The 21,951-nt window shown below is 43.0% G+C and overlaps 1 protein-coding gene across 2 annotated transcripts; it reads right to left on the bottom strand.

The window, feature by feature from the left end:
• On the bottom strand, positions 1 to 21,727 carry LOC131546621 (lactase/phlorizin hydrolase-like). 2 transcript variants are annotated; one of them, XM_058786338.1, is made up of 18 exons: positions 21,605 to 21,727; positions 20,785 to 21,333; positions 20,239 to 20,309; positions 20,072 to 20,155; positions 13,238 to 13,337; positions 13,056 to 13,140; positions 12,275 to 12,965; positions 11,548 to 12,193; positions 5,509 to 7,065; positions 4,494 to 4,762; positions 4,104 to 4,394; positions 3,804 to 4,002; positions 3,497 to 3,699; positions 2,512 to 2,618; positions 1,391 to 1,522; positions 1,075 to 1,298; positions 662 to 898; positions 1 to 576 (listed from the first exon to the last, which is right to left on the bottom strand). In XM_058786338.1, the coding sequence occupies exons 2-18, from the start codon at positions 21,281 to 21,283 to the stop codon at positions 434 to 436; spliced, it is 5,538 nt and encodes a 1,845-aa protein (XP_058642321.1). In that variant the 5' UTR covers positions 21,284 to 21,333; positions 21,605 to 21,727; the 3' UTR covers positions 1 to 433. The 2 variants fall into 2 exon arrangements, with proteins under 2 accessions (XP_058642321.1, XP_058642320.1); XM_058786337.1 differs by lacking the exon at positions 21,605 to 21,727 and having other exon boundaries at positions 20,785 to 21,361.
• Between the last annotated feature and the right edge of the window lie 224 nt (positions 21,728 to 21,951).

The following is a 21,951-nucleotide window of genomic DNA, read 5'->3' as shown; positions in this document are numbered from 1 at the left end:
TTGATATGCTGTCCCTTTGGGAATTGAAAACGGAATGCTTGTTTGGCAAAATTTTACTCTCTCATAACTTACAGTAAAAATTTGTTGTAACATTCTCTTAAACAATAAATATAATGTATATTTATGAATATGTTAGCTGCCCGTATAATAATTAATACAGACATTTATAGGGCCAATAAATAATCAACTTAATAAAAACATAGCTGATAAACCTGTTGTACACAATCTACTTCATGCCTTCATATTTCATAATACTTCATGTATCGTTTTCTTTTTGTTTACTTACCGTTTAATTGGTCAAGCAGGTATTACGTTCAGAACTTGTCTTTTATCTCAAGGTCAATGTGTTCAGGATGTTTTTGCTTCTTGAATATTTTACATTCATGCAGGTTCATACACAAAGAAACATTTTTGTTTCTTGAATATTTTACATTCATGCAAGTTCATACACCAAGAGGACAACAGCGACTACCACAGTAATGGTGAGACTGAAGAGGACATTGAGAGCCAGTTCAGCATCAGAACCTGAAACTTCCAAACCCAATAAACTGACTAACCAAGATGGATGTGTAGATCCTGTAAACAAGATGAGAGATGGATGGATGGATGGATGGATAGATTGACAGACAGATAGATAGATAAGTAAGTATGGGAATGTCACCTTTAGGTTCATAGATCTGACATTCATGTGGACTTTCTCCTGGGTTTATGAAGCCATTGCAGTTGATTATTGTAGCATAGTGCCAGACAGATTTCTTAGGAATACGTGGTAAAGTTGGATCTGATCGATTTACATAGAAAAGGCCAAATCTTTCATCATAACCCATTGCCCATTCTAGATTGTCAATTAGTGACCAGGCAGCATAGCCACGGATGTCCACACCATCCAGCAAATACGCTAAAGAATAAAATAACATTTTATTCAATTAGCACAAATGAATTTTTACCAGTAGTCTAAAATTGAAAACAAACAATAATACAAACAAATTTAAAAAATGCATGAAAAACCATCCCAGAAATGTACTGTTTAACGCTGCCCTGTGTGAGTCTGCTGAAGTGCATAAAACTCTTTACCTTTCAGGGCCTGATTGATATAGTTTTCATAGTAGTGGATTCGGTGAATGTCATTCAGATTTACTGCCCCTCGTTCTGATACTCCATTCTCTGTAACGTAAATAGGAGGGTTTCCATATTCTTCCTTAATGAATTTCAGAATTTTTCTGAATCCCGCAGGAGTTACTTTCAACCAGTCAGATCCAGAATCCAGCCATGTACGATCACTAATAACTGCTGCACCCCTGGAATAGACGGCAACATAAATATAAATGCATGTTTTAAACAAATTGGGCCTAAAACAGAGTCACGATGTTGATTAAAATTGAAAGGCTACCTGTCTGCATCATAATGCTCTTGGTACTGATAGTCCATGTTATAGGCTAAGACAGTGGTGTAATGGTTGAATCCAAAATAATCATGAGTTCCCTTAATCCTCGCTACTTCTGCAGGGGTAAATTCTGGAAGCCTGTTAGATGTTAAATGCAAATGTGAAAGCATCTATACGCATTTGAATACAAAGCTTTGAATTCCTCACAAAAAAAGATAATATGTGACCCTGGACCACAAAACCAGTCTTAAGTAGCACGGTATATTTGTAGCAATAGCCAACAATACATTGTATGGGTCAAAATGATCATTTTTTCTTTTATGCCAAAAATCATTAGGATATTAAGTAAAGATCATGTTACATGAAGATATTTTGTAAATTTCCTACCGTAAATATATCAGAACTTCATTTTTTATTAGTAGTATGCATTGTTAAGGACTTAATTTGGACAACTTTAAAGGCGATTTTCGCTATATATATATATATATGTAACGGGCCTGACGAGACGTGAGACGTGTCAGAGACGTGGTCATAACAGGCAGGGTCAAACAGTAAACAAAGACAAGCGTGGGTCGACGATCGGCAAACAGTATCCAAAGGGGCTTGACAAGAGAGGTAATCCAAAACGTGAGCGAGAGTCCAGTCAGGGGAAAACAATCCAAACAAAGGCAAGGCTAGGAAAACTAACGGGGCTCTGTAGGGAAGCGATAATGCATACAATACTCAGCGACGAGGGAGAGAAAGTCCGTGGCTTAAATAGGGTATGTGATCAGTGTGATTGGTTACAGCTGTGTGCGTGTGATCAGGTGAGCGTGTGATTGGTGAGATGGCTGATGGGAAACGCAGTCCATTGTGATGTGTGGTGTGAAAGTCAAAGTGGTGAGCAAGTGACCTCTGGTGTTGAATGAACAGAAGTGCAGACCAGATTCGTGACAATATATATATATTTTTTTGCAGATTCCAGATTTTCAAACAGTTGTATCTCGGCCAAATATCGTCCTATCCTAACAAACCATACATCAATGGAAAGCTTATTTATTCGGATTTCAGAAGATGTATAAATCTCAATTTCAATAAATTGATCCTTATGACTGGTTTTGTGGTCCATGGTCACATATCTTTATTACCTTGATTGTGGTCGGCCAGCCGCTAAACTTCTCTCTCGAATTATGTTCTTCATTAAATTGCTGTAATCTCCATTGAACACAGGATGAGCAAACCAACCAATCATGAACTGTTTCGAGAGATAAAAAAGAGCAGTGGAACATTACTTATTTATGCACACAGGTACTGTTATTTTAGTATCATTGCTATACTATCTTGTCATATTCTCTCTCTATCATATTTGTCTCTATCATATTTAGAATTTTATTTTTAGATTTTTCATTTTAGTTAAAATTTCAGTTAAAGTTTTAGTAATTTTGTTGAGTCATTTGTGTTAGTTTTCATTTATTTTCAAATTATTTTTATTTAAATTGAAGTTTTAGTAATTTAAAAAAAATTTAAATAGTTTTTTATATTCCCTTTTATGTCTTGTAAATGTTTAATTTATTTCAATTAACGTAAATGTTTTTTTTTTTTAGTATTTTTATTTTTAGTTAATGATAACAACACTTCTGTCAGGACCACTATCGTCAAATGATAGACACTTAGCATACAGTTTGGTGGTATGGTTCTGTTCTGGGCAAAAACTCCCTGTCCATCCATGCAGCCTGTCATGAATGAGCAGGGAGAGCAGCAATAATAATAACCCCCCTAGGGTAAACAGAACAGAACCAAGCAGATCATTAATGTACTTAACTACATTTAGTATAACACATAACTCAAGATTAGAGAGTCTTATTCAACAGGAATATCAGAAGCCAAGTCCTGACTGTGGCGAAAGGAGGAGTTGGGGACGGAGGAGGGTAATTGCTCCCGAGCAAGCAAAAGCTGCTGAATAATACTGAATAGCGCTTATGTAGAGATGCCGTGATAGGTATCGTATTCCTATAGGTAGATGTGATCAGCTGAGAGTCAGGTGATGCAAGCTTGACTCATGTGACCTGCCAGAACTAACGCTATACGCTTGATTGGCATGGATGCAGAAAATGGTTGAACTAAAAACTGTACTTGAACTACACGCATGGCAGCATCCACGTCTTCCTGTTTGTATGGGTTTCTTGGTTCAGCCCAGTGAGAGAATAGCGTGATGCCAACAATGCCACCTTGTTTTGCACGATACTTGTCATTATACACATGCCAGGCCTCAGCATGAGCCTTGATGAGGTTGTGTGCCACAATATATGGTGCAGTGCCTGGACTAATATTTAGACCTGGACAGAAATAGAACATCAAGAACTTAACTGTTAACACTGACACTGATAAGCAAAATCTTATTTACAAAAAGCAAAAATATAATTTTCAATACAAATCATACCTGGTGCAAAGGTTCCATGGCCATAACCGTACAGTGCAACAATGTAGGGTTCATTTATAGTGATCCAAAACTTTACTTTGTCTCCCAGACTGTTAAATACAACATCAGCGTAGTCTCTGAACCTCTCGACAATGGTCTCATTCTCCCAGCCACCAACATCCTGAAGTGCTTGTGGGAGATCCCAGTGGTACAAAGTCACCTGCCAATTCAAAATGATGATTAGACTGTCAGAAATGAATCAAATTCTTTTAGGCTACAAGAGCGATTTTTTTGCATGCAGATTAATTCAAAATATTTTACCTGTGGCTTGATATTGGCTGCCAAAAGAGCATCCACTAGCCTATGATAGTAGTTGAGTCCAGCTTCATTAATTTTCCTGTTTGTTCCATCTGGCATAATTCTGGGCCATGAAATAGAAAACCGGTAGTGACTGACCCTGAGTGTTTTGAGACTGTTGATATCCTCAGCGATCTTGTTGTGGCTGTCACAGGCAATGTCACCGTTTTCATCCTGCGATATCTTTTCTGGAGTATGAGCAAATTTGTCCCAAATGCTGAGACCTTTTCCATCGGCCCTCCAGGCGCCCTCTATCTGTGGTGTTTGAGCATAACATGAAAAAAAAATCATCATTTAAAGACACTGAGAGCAAATAAGATTTTAAACGGTTTTGTGTGTTAAAATGGATTGTACCTGATAGGAAGCAGTTGCTGTACTCCACATAAATCCCTCTGGGAAATGTCCATATAACATTTCTTCCTCCTCTGTCAATGGAAATCCATTATTTTTCATTATATCAAAGTAGAGGTGAGCGGAGCGCTTTGGAGTTCTTGGTCGACTTGAATGTTTAAATTTCACATAGTGAAGTCCATAGCCAACATTGTAGCCTTTCAGCCACTCGAAGGAGTCCATTAGAGAGGAAACAATGTAACCCTTGACACGTACTCCATCCAGATTGTGCGCTAAAAAGAGAATACATCTAAATGTGTGTCAGGTTCAACAAAAAACAGTAGGCATCATTCACTAATAATCTTGTACAATTAGCATTTTAAGGCAGATAGAATGCAAAAATGTCTGCAGAATGTAGTTTGTAATGTGGTGTATGCACGTAACTTTGTTTTTAATTTTGTTCACTTATATATATATAGTCCAGAATATTCTTCTAAATGAGCAAGAATGTTCACTCATTTAGTCATTTGCATAAAATGCACCCAAACCATGCCAAAATAAGGGATTTTTTGTACAACCTCAACCTAGCACTTTTAGATGTTCATGTAAAGCAATGTTTTTTGCACTCAAAATCATGTGTATTGAACACAATACACAAAACTTTCAAATAGGCGTAGACTACACACAATTGTGTTTCAGACCTCTTATTTACCAGCATATTCCTGCCCAGTCAGCATTTTGTCATACAATTTTTATTCTATTTATCATTCAGAAATAATTCTTACTTTTGTACATATTCCATCTCTAATAATATATATTTAAAAAAAATTAAAAATACATTAAAATAAAATGTAGGTTCTATAATAATACAAAAGCTAAAATTACATGCAATAACCATCATCATCATATATCATATACATTTTTATATTTATAACATATATTTGTAACTTTTTAAATGTATTGATTTATGATTTCTGCAGATTTTATGCACAAATACAAACAGCAAAAACAGTTGGCGTTAGAAATGGTGTTAGCATACCCTTAAGAGCCTCATCAATATAGGTCTTCAGGAAGAATATTCGATCAGTGTCATCAACTGTTATGTCAATGCCTGTTGCCACACCATTTTCTGTAATATAAATCTCAGGGTCTCCATACTCTTCCTTTAACCAGTTAAGAAGTCTCCTGAGTCCCCAAGCAACAGCCTTCTGCTCATTAACAGCTGTATTTTCAGAGCCATCTGCATTGTTCTTTTCAACATCCTGATCAGTTTGATAAGACTCAATATCAAGTCTGCTGGTCACATGACGCACAACTTTGGTAGTGTATGTATTAACGCAGAATACATCAGCTGTTCCTTGGATAAAGGCTTTGTCTTCATCAGTAAAAGAAGGCAACCTGGATTCTGTCAAGCCTTGAAGTTCACTCTTGTTCCCAACCTGCCACTTCATGGCATCAGGATAGTCGCCATTTTTAAAGATGGGGTGTGCAAACCAGCCTAGCTGGAACTGAAGGGCTCGATCAGCAGCCACCACCTCTCGAGGAACATTGATGTCTAGGGGTTCTGCCCATTCAGCATTCAGACTAATGGATACCAGACCTCCTTGAGATGCCCTGTATTTCTCATCATAGGTGTGATATGCTTGTGCATGAGCTTTCAGGAGGTTGTGTGCAACCCTGTATGGGGCATCTCCGGGTTGCTTCACGTTAGGTGGAATCTGACCCAGTCCATATCCCGACCATGCAATTGTCTGAGGTTCATTAAATGTGATCCAAAACTTTACCCTGTCTCCAAATGTTGCATAGCAGAAGTCACAATATTCATTGAATATGTTAATCATTTCAGGGTTGTCCCAACCATTGATATACTGCAATGCTTGTGGCAGGTCCCAGTGGTAGAGAGTCACCATGGGTGTGATATTGTTTGCTATAAGACCATCTATGAGTCTGTTGTAATAGTCCACCCCCTTCTGGTTAAAAGAAGATTTATAGCCCTTGGGAAAAATTCGAGACCATGACAAGGAGAATCTGTAAGTTTTAACCTTCAGTGCTCTCAACATGTATAGATCTGTATCTATTTTATTATAACTGTCACATGCCACATCACCATTGTCATTGTTTGGTATATTTCCAGGTTTTTGAGTGAAGGTATCCCAAACACTTGGTTCTTTTCCATCTGCATTCCAGCCACCTTCTATCTGATATGCTGAAGATGAGACACCCCAATGGAATCCCTCTGGAAATGTTCCATAGTGATAAAGCTGTCTCTCAAATTTGGTCTGAGGGGAGAACTTTTCCCAAACAACCTTGGATTTTGAAGGAACTTCAGATGGAGGCAGACTAGGAAATCTTGTGATCTCAATTTTCTTTCCATATATTTGCATCTTAGCACTTGCTGTAGTATCAGGAAATACTTTTTTCTCAATCACCTTTGAGTAGTAATATGCTGATGCTTTGGGGGTTCTCGGTCTGTCAGGATCTTCAAAGTCCACATAGTGCAATCCAAATCGTTGACTGTAGCCTTGAGGACCCTCAAATCCATCCATTAGAGACTGGACTGTAAACCTCTGGATGTCAATTTTATCTAAAAGCAAAGCTGTTTGGACAGAAAGTGTAGTAGTTTGCAGTTACTACTACTAACAACAAAGTGTATGTATTTAATGAACTGTAGATAGTGATATTTTATTACATAGCCTGATGTTAAGGTTTGGCAAATATTTTGTAACATTGGTATAAGTTTGTGTTAAGGTCCGTCTCAAATCTTGTAAGGCTGTGACTTACCTATGGCAACCTAAAACAAAGGTCTGTATGATTATTGCAGATTCTAACATTTTTCATATATTTTCAGTCCCCTGCAGTATTCATTATTTCTGCAAAAAGAGAAGTTTGTCCCAGGCTATCTTGATATGAAAGTTTTGCCAACAATCATTTTTTAGATTATATACCTTATTAGAGCCAGAGTGGCTAAGAGGAACTACGCTAAAAAGCAAGAATACTAGTTCTCTTCCAATGACACGGCTTCAGTGTGGAAAGGCCTGAAAGACATTACAAACTACAAGACACCATCCCCCAGCACTGAGGTGAATCAACGACTTTCTGAAGACCTGAACGAGTTTTATTGTAGGTTCGAAACCGGTCTCACACCTCACACCAGCTTTGAACATCTCTCTACACAACCTTTAACACTTCCAGCTACCCCCCTCTCCCTCACACCTGCACTTCAGATCAGTGAAGATGATGTGTGTAAGGTCTTCAGAAAGAACAAGAGAAGAAAGGCACCAGGCCCAGACGGTGTCACACCAGCCTGTCTGAAAACCTGTGCCGACCAGCTGGCCTACATCTTTGCACAGATCTTTATCAGATCACTGGAGCTGTGCGAAGTCCCTTCTGCTTCAAACGCTCCACCATCATCCCCGTCTCAAAGAAACCCAAAATTACTGAACTTAATGAATACAGACCTGTTGCTTTAACATTGGTGGTCATGAAGGCATCTGAAGGACATCACTGGACCCTTACTGGAACTCCTGCAGTTTGCCTACCGAGCAAATAGGTCTGTAGATGATGCAGTCAACATGGAACTGCACTTCATTCTGCAACATCTGGACAAAACAGGGACTTACGTGAGGATCCTGTTCGTGGACTTCAGTTTGGCCTTCAACACCATCATCCCAAAACTCCTCCAAACCAAACTAACCCAGCTCTCTGTTCCTAGCTCTATCAGTCAATGGATCACCAGCTTTCTGACAGCTAGACTAGAGAGAATTGGTAAATTCACATCCAACAGCCGGACCATCAGCACTGGCGCTCCTCAGGGATGTGTTCTCTCACCACTGCTTTTCTGCCTGTACACCAACGACTGCATCTCTAAAGACCTCTCTGTCAAGCTCCTGAAGTTTGCGGACAACACTACAGTCATCGACCTCATCAGTCATTCAGGTTCCTGGGCACCAGAATTTCTCAGGATCTGAAGTGGGACGATCACATTGACCCTATTGTCAAAAAGGCCCAGCAGAAGCTGTACTTCCTTCAACGTGGAAGTAGAGGTCTTCCCGGGTCTAAAAATTCTTACCCGAACCCAAAGAGACCCGTAAATGTGTTGCACGGAACCGACCCAGACCCGTATTTTATTTGAAAGTGGGACCCGAACCCGTGCAGACCCGAGAATTGCATTAAATGTACTACCCGGACCCGACGCAGACCCGACCATTATTCGAAAGTTGGATCCGAACCCGGCTGGGAAGACACAGACTCGACTGCACCCAATCAGCACATATTGCACAGCAAGCTGCTATTAAGTCAATAACAAGTCGCGAAAAAAAATAAATAAATCCCTTACTGCTGTTAGTAGCCTTCTCCCTGACTGCGATGCATACAGTCCTCCAAGCCAATACATTTCCATCCATGTTAGGCTGTTTCTCTCTCTTGCTGACTGAAAGAGCCTTAATCCACTCATTATTCCAGCTTTAAAAGTCTACTTGCTGTCACGGTTGGAGACGGATGACTAATGCAACTTCGCAGTTTCTTTTTTTTTTTTCTCCATCTCGAGTCAACTTCGACTGTTGTGTTTACCCTACAATAACAATACTTTTTGTTGGTTGTAATAAAGACCCTGGAGCAATTATTTTTTACCAAAAAAATGCACAGAACAAGAAGTGCATTACACTTTACTGCATGCGCGTTTATTAACAGGTGTGTCTCTTCAGTTTTGTTTCAGATTTTTTTTCCCAAATCACTCATGAAGGAATCCATGCTCACCGTCCGCTTGCAGTATTACATTAACTCCGCCCGCACTCTGCTTCTGGCGGCTGAGGTAACGCGTGTTTTTTTTTTCCACCTTATTTCCTGCTCACACTTTTCTCATCCTAATTTTACAAACTGCAAGTTACAAAACACTGACACTGATCTCTGGCGGGTGTGGTGTTCTCCGATTGACTCGGGTATTACACACAATGTTAAATAGACCCAAGTCCTGAAGTAATAGATTGGGACCCGACCCGGACCTGGCTGACCATTTAAAATATAGACCCGAACCCGTACGGGTCCCAGGTCCTCGGGTCTCGGGTCCTCTACCTGGAAGTTCAACCTGCCACAGGAGCTGCTGAAACAGTTCTGCTTGGCCATCATTGAATCCATCCTCTGAACTTCAATAACGGTCTGGTTCAGCTCAGCTACCAAAACTGACCTTAGAAGACTACAGAGGATTGTTCGGACTGCTGAGCGAATCACTGGTACAACCCTCCCTACCCTTCAAGAACTGTACTCATCCAGAGTGAGTAAAAGGGCTAGCAAAATCATTCTGGACCCATTCTTTTCCAAATCACTCATGAAGGAATCCATGATCACCGTCCGCTTGCAGTATTACATTAACTCCACCCGCACTCTGCTTCTGGCGGCTGAGGTAACGCGTGTTTTTTTTTTCCACCTTATTTCCTGCTCACACTTTTCTCATCCTAATTTTACAAACTGCAAGTTACAAAACACTGACACTGATCTCTGGCGGGTGTGGTGTTCTCCGATTGACTCGGGTATTACACACAATGTTAAATAGACCCAAGTCCTGAAGTAATAGATTGGGACCCGACCCGGACCTGGCTGACCATTTAAAATATAGACCCGAACCCGTACGGGTCCCAGGTCCTCGGGTCCTCAGTACCTCTACCTGGAAGTTCAACCTGCCACAGGAGCTGCTGAAACAGTTCTGCTTGGCCATCATTGAATCCATCCTCTGAACTTCAATAACGGTCTGGTTCAGCTCAGCTACCAAAACTGACCTTAGAAGACTACAGAGGATTGTTCGGACTGCTGAGCGAATCACTGGTACAACCCTCCCTACCCTTCAAGAACTGTACTCATCCAGAGTGAGTAAAAGGGCTAGCAAAATCATTCTGAACCCCTCACGCCCAGCCCATTTCCTATTCGAACTGTTGCCATCCGGTCGGTGCTACAGAGCAGTGAGCACCAAAACAGCCAGATATAGGAAAGGCTTCTTCCCTCAGGCCATCTACCTCACGAACAGTTACATGCATCCCCCCTCCCCCGTGCAATAAAACAAGTGCAATAGACACTATCCATATTTATATTTATTATACATATATTATCGATTTAACATATCTTACATATATTCAAATTCACTTGCATAATTTGTATATAGCACATCTGTACATACATTATATCGTCTATTAATAATAATAATAATAATTCATTACATTTATATAGCACTTTTCTAAGCACTCAAAGCACTTTACATTGTGAGGGGGGGTCTCCTCATCCACCTGGATGATACGACAGCAGCCATAGTGCGCCAGAACGCCCACCACACACCAGCTTACTGGTGGAGAGGAGACAGAGTGATGAAGCCAATCAGTATATGGGGATTGTTAGGAGGCCATGATGGTGAGAGGCCAATGGGGAAATTTGGCCCGGATGCCGAGGTCACACCTCTACTCTTTTCGAAATACATTCTGGGATATTTAATGACCACAGGGAGTCAGGACCTCGGTTTAACGTCTCATCCGAAGGACGGCACTTGTTGACAGTATAGTGTCCCCATCACTATACTGGGGCGCTAGGTCCCACACAGACCACAGGGTGAGCAACCCCTGCTGGCCTCACTAGCAACTCTTTTGGCAGCAACCTAGTTTTCCCAGGAGGTCTCCAATCCAGGTACTGACCAGGCTCAACCCCACTTAGCTTCAGTGGGCAACCAGTCTTGGCTACAGGGTGACATGGCTATTGACTCTTGTCTATTGTGTATTGTTTTTCACATATTTATTTTTAATCACTTGTTTATTTTTGTTATCTGTGTCTTGTCACTTCTCATCCTGTCTGTGCACTGGAAGCTTCTGTCACCAAGACAAATTCCTTGTGTGTGTAAGCACACTTAGCAATAAAGCTCATTTTGATTCTCATTCTATAGCTTACTAGATTAGTTTTTTTTTTTTTTTTTTTTGACTTGGAAATAATGAATACTTTAAATATAAAAAAATATTAGAATCGCCAAGAAGTATATTACAGACCTTAGGTAAGTCACCAACTCTCTGATTTCACATAGACAGACCAGTTTTCTTAAGATGCTTACCTTTCATTGCCTCATTAATGTAAGCTTTGAGATAATTGACACGCTCAGTGTCATTGAACACATCACCATTGTATTCAGTTGGCATTCCATTTCCTGTGATGTAGATGGGCACCTTTGTGAAGGACGTGTACTCTAAAGAGATGTAGTTCAATAATCTTCGAAGGCCCCATGGAACAGACTGAATCTGGTCAGAAGCTGTGGGGGTCCATGTGGGGTCAATATGAGTCTGGAAGTCCCCAATATTATTCGGTCCAGCATCACAACTATTCAAGCTCTCACTAATCAGTCGGGAAGTGTGGTGGTTAAGTCCAAAGAAATCAGCTGTGCCTTGAATTCTTCGTTTCTCAGCCTCAGTAAAAACAGGGAGTCTTGCCAGCTCTTTACCACATGAACCATTCTTTTTCTCAATTTGTTCCTTTAACAGGGTTGGATAGTCTCCATCTACAAATATGGGATGAGCAAACCAGCCCAGCATGAAGTTTAGATAACGCTCAGCTGCTGCTACATCCTGATCACTTGAGGGATTCCTCGGCTCTGCCCAATCAGAGTTAAGAGCAATGCCCACTTTTCCACTCTGTAGTTTTCTGTAATTATCATTATAAATATGCCAGGCTTCAGCATGAGATTTTAGAATATTGTGCGTCACCTGCAAAAGCAAACAAAGAATTGTCACTTTCTAAAATCAGAAAAAATATTATAATAATATTTTTCAGATTGACAGACACACCTTGTAAGATGTTATGATTGGGTCTTTCACACTTGGGGGATGTTCCCCTGTTCCATACCCCAAGTTGCTCACTACCCACGGGCTGCCGAAAGTGATCCATGTTTTGACTCTGTCTCCATAATGTGAGAAGCAGAAGTCAGAAAATTCTTTGAAAGCCTCCACAATAGAGTCATTTTCCCAGCCTCCTGAGTCCTGCAGAGCTTGGGGAAGGTCCCAGTGATGCAGGGTAACAGTGGGCTCGATGCCGGATTGTAGGAGTGTATCAATCATCTTGTCATAATAAGCAACACCCTTTTCAATCAAACTTTCTTTGCGCCCAGTGTGGAAAATGCGAGCCCAGGAAATTGAGAACTGATAATTAGGTACCATCATGCCTCTAAGCAGATACACATCATAGTCCACCTTGTGATAACTATCACAGGCCAAATCAGTGGTCTGGTTTTCAAAGACATTATCTTCATGGCTAAATCGATCCCAAATGGTCTCACCCTTCCCGTGTTCAGTCCATCCACCCTCCACTTTGAAACTTTCACTGGAGACAGACCAGTCAAAATCAACTGGCAACGAACCACTCAAAAACTGATCACGCTCAGCTTCAGTTTGACTTCTGAATTTGTCCCAGACCTTTTGGTATGAGAATGCAGAAGCTGATTTCTGGTGTGAGACTGTCTTAGTATTTTCCATCTGCAAACTAAATGAGAACATACTTTATATGACCCCTACTGATTTAAAAAATAGCTATTATATACTCAGTTGTCAAATGTTTTGGCCTCAGCTTTACCCTTTATGTGTTTCTTCCTGATTTAGCTTCTCAAAAAGTTGTGTGATGTCACAGCCCATGATGTGAAGATCTTTCTTCTGTAAAACTGGCAAATAATACTAGGCTAGCATCTGGTATTTTAATTTTATGAAAAGCATCTTAGACATTGGACACATCACTTAAATAAATATGCTAACATTTACTTCCAGGAATTGTGTGAAGTGGCTGGAAATGATTTTCATATCCATCGCAGTCTTTGACTGTCAGCTGATACATAAGGATGGGTTTTTGACCACTGCCAATCTGAAACAAGAGTGTCAAGTGTCATTCCAGTGTCCTGTAATTCTCTATCAAGTCATTTAAGCAGCCTTTAAATATTAAAAACTAGCGATAAGTCTTATGAAATCTGATGACTATTCAATGAGTTAATCTGTTGTGAATATGATTATATATTACACTGAACAAAATTATAAACGCAACACTTTTGTTTTTGCCTTCATTTTTCAACTCAAAGATCTAAGACTTTTTCTATGTACACACAAGGCCTATTTCTCTCAAATATTGTTCACAAATCTGTCTAAATCTGTGTTAGTGAGCACTTCTCCTTTGCCGAGATAATCCATATAGAGCCCTGCACGGGACTGTTTTCTTAAACCCGCACCTGCCCGCTGAATTTCTGACCAGGACCGCCCACTCCCACAACCTGCGTGTTCCACTCCCGCCCGCGCCCGCAATGTTTGTGTCAATTCCCGCCCGCTCCCGCGGACTTTTTCTCAGAGCTTGTGAAAAATGTACACAAATACTCAAACTAAATAAGTTAACATCCTGTTATTCTAACAGGCTTTAAACATGATTGCGTTTAAATAAGATGAAGTAATGCTAAACCAAAGCACCACACGTGACAAAAACATTGGGTATTTTTTATTACCATTATAAAATATTAACCGTTAAAACAAAACTAGCGGCTTATGAAGTTTAATTCTTTCCCATTTTTTTCCGTGACAATTGAGAATTGTTTCCAGATGTCTGACTTGCCTTGCTTTGCTTTTGTCATGTAAACAGCCGCTTTAATTTTCTTCTCAACTTCATGTGTTGACTCCATTTCTATTGCAAGCCAAATCCCACTGTTTCCCGTGGGTCTCCCGCGAAATTTTCTGACCGCCCACTACCGCCCGCAGCAAAGGTAAAACCGCCTGCTCCCGCAAGATTTGCGTTGGGTCCCACGGGACCCCAAACCCAATGCAGCCCTCTAAATCCATCCACCTCACAGGTGTGGCATATCAAGATGCTGATTAGACAGCATAATTATTGCACAGATGTGCCTTAGGCTGGCCACAATAAAAGGCCACTCTAAAATGTGCAGTTTTTCTGTATTGGGGGGGGGGGGGTCCGAAAACCAGTCATATCAGGTTGTTGATTGTGGCCTGTGGAATGTTGGTCCACTTCAATGGCTGTGCGAAGTTGCTGGATATTGGCAGGAACTGGAACATGCTGTGGTATATGCCGATCCAGAGCATCCCAAACATGCTCAATGGGTGATATGTCTGGTGAGTATGCTGGCCATGCAAGAACTGGGATGTTTTCAGCTTCCAGGAATTGTGTACAGATCCTTGCAACATGGGGCCGTGCATTATCATGCTGCAACATGAGGTGATGGTCGTGGATGAATGGCACAACAATGGGCCTCAATATCTCGTCACGGTATCTCTGTGCATTCAAGATGCCATCAATAAAATGCATCTGTACTCGTTGTCCATAACATACGCCTGCCCATACCATAACCCCACCGCCACCATGGGCCACTCGATCCACAATGCTGACATCAGCAAACCGCTCACCCACACGACGCCATACACGCTGTCTGCCATCTGCCTTGTGTAGCGTCAGAACGAGTCAGACAAAACTAAGATTCATTCAGAACATCGAAACATGAGGAGCTGAAATTCCAGGAGAACAGGACAACATCGTAAAGATTCCTATCTCCGATTTCTGGAGCAAGCCTAACCAACAAGCCTCTTCCAGAACAGCTTGCAACATTTAAGACAAAAGAACACTTATTGATAAGTCCAACGTAGGAAGGAGATCGTCAAATTTGGGGTAAATAATCAAGATTAATGGTCAAAGAGATGGCCATCACATGTGTTCCACAAGAGAAATCACAAGCTTCTTTAGATTGACTTTTCCCCCACACATAGAAGACAAAGAACCAGACTGAAATTCCTCTGTCCAAAGAACATGTCTTTTGGTCTCCACAGAACTATACAGAGACTTTCTTTTTCATATTGTGACGGATCAGTGGCCCTCCCCCTCATTATCATCACCACCCCGTCCCTTATTCGCCGCCCTTCACCAGGCTCCCGACTGGAGTGGGTGGATGAGAGGAGGGGCGTGGGATCAACGCGGCTGGCGGCGTGTGATGAGGCACAGCTGGACTGAATGAAGCCTCATCACCGCCGCTGTTAAATGCCCAGCGCCTCTCCTCGGGAGACCGGTCTCTTCCCCCGTGCATGCACGCTGGTGTCCTCGTGGGTCCAGGAAGGGTGCGAGGGACATCGCGCCACCGAAGACGTGAGCTGCCGAACCCGCGGTCCGGACGAAGCCGCACCCGTATTACGGCCGTCGGACCAGGATGTCGGGCCGCATAAGTCCTACCAAAGGCCGTGGACGACGTGTAAGAGCCGCTGTGAAGAAGCCGCCGCCTCGCGCCCGGACCCGAGTGGGAGCGCGTGCGGCCGCGGACTCCGCCCCTTCCTGGACCCTTCCCTTTTGGAACACTGCCTCCTGCACAAGCCCCGCAGCACCCACGAGGACACCAGACCCCTGTTTATTTTGGACACTTCTTCCCTGGACACTTTATTTTGTTAATAAAAGCCTCTCCGAGGCCTGACGCCACACCCACTGTGTCTGTCGTTGGCTCCTCCCGTCACAGTGGTGGAGAATGCGGGCAAGGCAGAGCCTAGACAGCGCAGTTGGGCAACACCTGAAGACGCCATCCCTCTCGCCCGCAGAAGTTCGTGGAGAAGCGCTGGGACGGAGAAACGACGGAGACGGCCTCCCAACCACCAAAGGGGTAAGTGACGCTTCCCACTTGTCATCTTACCCTGTGGTTGGTTGAGGCTGTCGACTAATACCGGTTTCTCTGTCCCTGTTCCGCGCGGTGCGAGAGGGGATCGCCCGGAGAGGAATCCCTGCCCGCCCACTCCGACCGTATGGAGCCTGGTTGAGGAAGGTAGCACTCCTGCGTGGGCGGCGACCGATGACGGGATGTCGCTTGGGGGAATGTGACGGATCAGTGGCCCTCCCCTCATTATCATCACCACCCGTCCCTTATTCGCCGCCTTCACCAGGCTCCCGACTGGAGTGGGTGGATGAGAGGAGGGCGTGGGATCAACGCGGGCTGGCGGCGTGTGATGAGGCACAGCTGGACTGAATGAAGCCTCATCACCGCCGCTGTTAAATGCCCAGCGCGCCTCTCCTCGGGAGACCGGTCTCTTCCCCGTGCATGCACGCTGGTGTCCTCGTGGGTCCAGGAAGGGTGCGTGGGGACATCGCGCCACCGAAGACGTGAGCTGCCGAACCCGCGGTCCGGACGAAAGCCGCACCCGTACACGGCCGTCGGACCAGGATGTCGGGCCGCATAAGTCCTACCAAAGGCCGTGGACGACGTGTAAGAGCCGCCGCTGTGAAGAAGCCGCCCTCGCGCCCGGACCCGAGTGGGAGCGCGTGCGGCCGCCGGACTCCGCCTTCCTGGACCCTTCCCTTTTGGAACACTGCCCTCCTGCACAAGCCCCGCAGCACCCACGAGGACACCAGACCCCTGTTTATTTTGGACACTTCTTCCCTGGACACTTTATTTTGTTAATAAAAGCCTCTCCGAGGCCTGACGCCACACCCACTGTGTCTGTCGTTGGCTCCTCCCGTCACAGTGGTGGAGAATGCGGGCAAGGCAGAGCCTAGACAGCGCAGTTGGGCAACACCTGAAGACGTCATCCTCTCGCCCGCAGAAGTTCGTGGAGAAGCGCGTGGGACGGAGAAACGACGGAGACGGCCTCCCAACCACCAAAGGGGTAAGTGACGCTTCCCCACTTGTCATCTTACCCTGTGGTTGGTTGAGGCTGTCGACTAATACCGGTTTCTCTGTCCCTGTTCCGCGCGGTGCGAGAGGGGATCGCCCGGAGAGGAATCCCTGCCCGCCCACTCCGACCGTATGGAGCCTGGTTGAGGAAGGTAGCACTCCTGCGTGGGCGGCGACCGATGACGGGATGTCGCTTGGGGGAATGTGACGGATCAGTGGCCCTCCCCTCATTATCATCACCACCCGTCCCTTATTCGCCGCCTTCACCAGGCTCCCGACTGGAGTGGGTGGATGAGAGGAGGCGTGGGATCAACGCGGGCTGGCGGCGTGTGATGAGGCACAGCTGGACTGAATGAAGCCTCATCACCGCCGCTGTTAAATGCCCAGCGCCTCTCCTCGGGAGACCGGTCTCTTCCCCGTGCATGCACGCTGGTGTCCTCGTGGGTCCAGGAAGGGTGCGTGGGGACATCGCGCCACCGAAGACGTGAGCTGCCGAACCCGCGGTCCGGACGAAAGCCGCACCCGTACACGGCCGTCGGACCAGGATGTCGGGCCGCATAAGTCCTACCAAAGGCCGTGGACGACGTGTAAGAGCCGCCGCTGTGAAGAAGCCGCCGCCTCGCGCCCGGACCCGAGTGGGAGCGCGTGCGGCCGCGGACTCCGCCCCTTCCTGGACCCTTCCCCTTTTGGAACACTGCCCTCCTGCACAAGCCCCGCAGCACGACGAGGACACCAGACCCCCTGTTTATTTTGGACACTTCTTCCCCTGGACACTTTATTTTGTTAATAAAAGCCTCTCCGAGGCCTGACGCCACACCCACTGTGTCTGTCGTTGGCTCCTCCCGTCACAATATGCACATAAAACCATCCTAAAAGGACATTGCTAGACATAACACTGTATTATGTATGTAACCACACATTAGACTATCATGTTTTAAGCACATATTATGTATGTCTTTTTAATAACTATTGAATGACTTTAAGGTTTATTCATGTTTGGTATGTATGAGCTTGACAATTCTAGCTTGAAACGTTTCTTCCAACTGATTCTTTGTCAAATGTATCATATTCTGGTTATAGAAATCACATCCGAAATTATACTTTGCAAGAGTGTGAAAAGTCAGACCATGTGACCAGATAACATGCTGATTTATGATGGAAGGAACAACCCTAGCTAAGATAATAGCCTATCTAATTGGTCAAGACACCAGATGGGATGTGTCCAAAAAGCTGAGTTTAAAACCTCAGGACACCATCCCTTCTTCCCTTCTTCCCTTCTCCTCTTCTTCTTCTCGCCACCGCGTTTTGACGCTGTTTTAGCGCTCTTTGAGCGTGCTCTGGCCTACAGGCCAGTTGCTACTAACACCACGATGAGAGAAAACCACCTAGTCTCGTTACTCATTTTATTCTTTTACTTTAGTTTCTTTTCTTTCCGTTGAGTCTCGTGTTCAAAAGTTAAGTTTGCCGCAAAGTCCAGCTCCGACTGCACCCGCTTCAAACTTCAACCAGCAACGGACTCCAAGACCATCCTCAGCCAACGCCCAACCATTGACTTCCCAAGACATCACTTCAAAGACTACTGAACTTCCAGCCAATCACCAACTCGGAAAACCCCTTTCCTGCAACGACGACAGAAGGGAATCCCTGTAACACAAGGCAACGCAAGTAAAACAACTCCAGATCCTAACTGAACTGGTGCATTTAATATAAATTTTAGCCTCATTGAGAAACTCAATGCGAGGGTTAATTAAGTGATTGATGGTTGTTCAGGTCTATGCGATAGCACATATTGCTATAAACTTGGGATTTCACATTCTCATTCTCTAAACTCATCCTTTCTCTCTTTCTGCAACGTGTGAATGTGTGAATGCGTGTGTTCATGTTAGATTAGTTTATGTCTTGGGTTTATATAAATAAAGTCTTATTTATATTCAAAAGAGAAGTATCTTGTGTTTTGTGCTTACAAGTTAATGTCTTAATCTGCCAATCTTGTTACTGTGCTTATTAATAGTGTTTTCACTATATTTTGGATTTTAATATCCAGTGCAGAGTTGATGTTATACAGCTCGTTCAGTGAATCGCGGAAGACTCAGTGATCAGCCGCAAAACAGTGATTCTGTTCAAATTACCTATAAAATCATAAATGATTCCCTTTGAGCTAAATTAAAATTATATTTATGTATAAAACCCTACACTTGTACAGTGAAAACTGGGATTCATCCATGAAGAGAACACTTCTCCAAAGTGCCAGACGCCATCGAATGTGAGCATTTGCCCACTCAAGTCGGTTATGACAACGAACCGCAGTCAGGTCGAGACCCCGATGAGGACGACGAGTTTCTGACAGTTTGTGCAGAAATTCTTTGGTTATGCAAACCGATTGTTGCAGCAGCTGTCCGGGTGGCTGGTCTCAGACAATCTTGTAGGTGAAGATGCTGGATGTGGAGGTCCTGGGTTGGTGTGGTTACACATGGTCTGCGGTCGTGAGGCCGATTGGATGTACTGCCAAATTCTCTGAAACGCCTTTGGAGACGGCTTATGGTAGAGAAATGAACATTCAATTCATGGGCAACAGCTCTGGTGGACATTCCTGCAGTCAGCATGCCAATTGCACGCTACCTCAAACCTTGCGACATCTGTGGCATTGTGCTGTGTGATAAAACTGCACATTTTAGAGTGGCCTTTTATTGTGGCCAGCCTAAGGCACACCTGTGCAATAATCATGCTGTCTAATCTTGATATGCCACACCTGTGAGGTGGATGGAGTATCTTGGCAAAGGAGGAGTGCTCAATAACACAGATTTAGACAGATTTGTGAACAATATTTGAGAGAAATAGGTCTTTTGTGTACATAGAAAAAGTCTTAGATCTTTGAGTTCAGCTCATGAAAAATGGGGGAAAAAACAAGTGTTGCGTTTATAATTTTGTTCAGTGTACTTCAAGAGCCACAATAAATCATTACCTGCAACTTCCTCAATTCCTCTGTAAGAGGTGTCTCCAATTTGCAGTTGCACTGCATATGGAGAGATATGAAATCCACATGTGCCTGAAGATGAGACAAGAGACGTATGTGATGAATAACATAATATTGACCAGCATAATATATGATTATCTGTCTTGAACACTTACCATGATTTTTGACCCCATTTGATAAATTAATTTAATATCACTGGCTCTGATCCCAACAGACAAATGAAGTGCTGAAAAACAAAAAATATCACTAAGACATCAACATTGTACTATTATAAAGAACTATGTAATTGGGGTACTGGGATTAGTATATTCCAGTGAATATACTAATACTAATAGCAAAGTTTATTTTAATGGTTTTTTTTTCAGCTACATTTAAATGTTCATTGTTATTTATTAAACTTATGTAAAAGGTATCGTGCAAAAAGATCCACACATTATTTGATTCAACAGAAATCATAATCTCATAATAGTTTGCATAAAATTACATTCAAAATGACAACCTGATTGGAGATTTAATGATTTTTTTTAAAATTGCCTTAAGAAATTATTCGGGCTTTCATCAGAATGGTTTTGTCGAGAAGTATAAATTGAACTTTTGACTCAAAACGAGTTACTGAGAGTTTGCCATTGACAACTAGCCCTGGTCTGTTTTGTGTACATGAAACATTAATTTAATTATTCATTAATAAACTCATGTCTTACCTTTGAACATTTGATGATAGACATTGTAAACATTTGCATGAGACTGGACGGCATTTTGAAGTTCCACTTCATGTAGCTCATGCAGGTGACTGAATGTGATGAATGTGTCCACAAGATCTCTAAATGTATTGAACACAAATCCTGCATACTGCTCAAACATCTGCACCAGTAATGGATTCTCCCAGCCTCCATATCTGGCTCTGAAGAGTTCTGGTACCGCAGACCGATGGAGAACCAGCAGAGATTTGATGCCCGATTCAGTCAGCTGCTGCACGAGCGTCTTGTAGCACTTGACAGTGTCTTCATGTGGCTGGTTGGGATCACCTGAAGGAAGGATGAGAGACCAGGACAGGGGAACTTTAAAGTGGGTCACCCCTCTGCTATGAAGGTACAGGAAGTAGGCTCTGGATTGTTGAGGCAGTGGACCTCCACAGTTAAACGTATTGTCTTCATCTGATGGTGAAGTCTGGCTGGATTTCAGAGGGCCAGCAAGTAACATGAAGTCCTGTTGCTCTGCATTACTGGAGCTCCAAAAAACAGCCAGCAAACCTAGAGAAAGAAACCCGACCCTCATCATGACTGTTCTACAAAGGGGAAGAGTGTTCAAAGATCTTTATAAGTACTACTGCTAATCTAAGGGAGAGACATACATATTATACATGTAGTACAGTTTATTGCAGTGGTTACGTTTTCATTATATAAACTCTGGGCTAAGATAAGAGTGTTAAGACTGTAAAGATATCCAGAAACACTAGGGTTAAAAAAAATGTTTTAAATAAAAGTAAAAATAAATAAATAAATAAATAGATCTGCACCTTACCATTAACTGCACTAAACAAATCCTTATATTAATGGAAATTCCCCTTTTCCATTTGGGAAAAACTTGCAGTGAAGCATCTTTAGCGGATATCCACGAGTTAGGCTTATCAAGAACACAAGGGAAATCACAGAAGACAACAATAGATTCAGTGTGTGCAAAGAAATTAAACCTTATCTAGCAAAACTGATATTTCAAGAACTTTGTACTAGAGTGACATGAAGAGGTTTCACTGGTGGCTGGTGAATGGATTACTAGAGTGCAATGCAGCAGAGTTTCCTGAGAAGCTCTCAGTTGCTCAATAAGATTCATTAATCATTCTTACATTTGAGAAATTGATAAACTGAAGA

This window comes from Onychostoma macrolepis, chromosome 09, assembly GCF_012432095.1.
Source record: "Onychostoma macrolepis isolate SWU-2019 chromosome 09, ASM1243209v1, whole genome shotgun sequence".
In the NCBI taxonomy this organism is placed as follows: Eukaryota; Metazoa; Chordata; class Actinopteri; order Cypriniformes; family Cyprinidae; genus Onychostoma; species Onychostoma macrolepis.
The sequence above is the reverse complement of the archived record's forward strand: the minus strand, read 5'-3'. Positions and strand labels throughout refer to the sequence as shown.

Excerpts from the sequence above, each read along its gene's own strand:
- LOC131546621 (XM_058786337.1), bottom strand. The coding sequence starts at position 21,361 with ATGATGAGGGTCGGGTTTCTTTCTCTAGGTTTGCTGGCTGTTTTTTGG. Across the intron at positions 20,156-20,238 it reads AAATGGGGTCAAAAATCATG|GCACATGTGGATTTCATATC; the intron begins GTAAGTGTTCAA and ends TCTCATCTTCAG. Across the intron at positions 13,141-13,237 it reads ACTTCACACAATTCCTGGAA|TTTTACAGAAGAAAGATCTT; the intron begins GTAAATGTTAGC and ends ATTATTTGCCAG.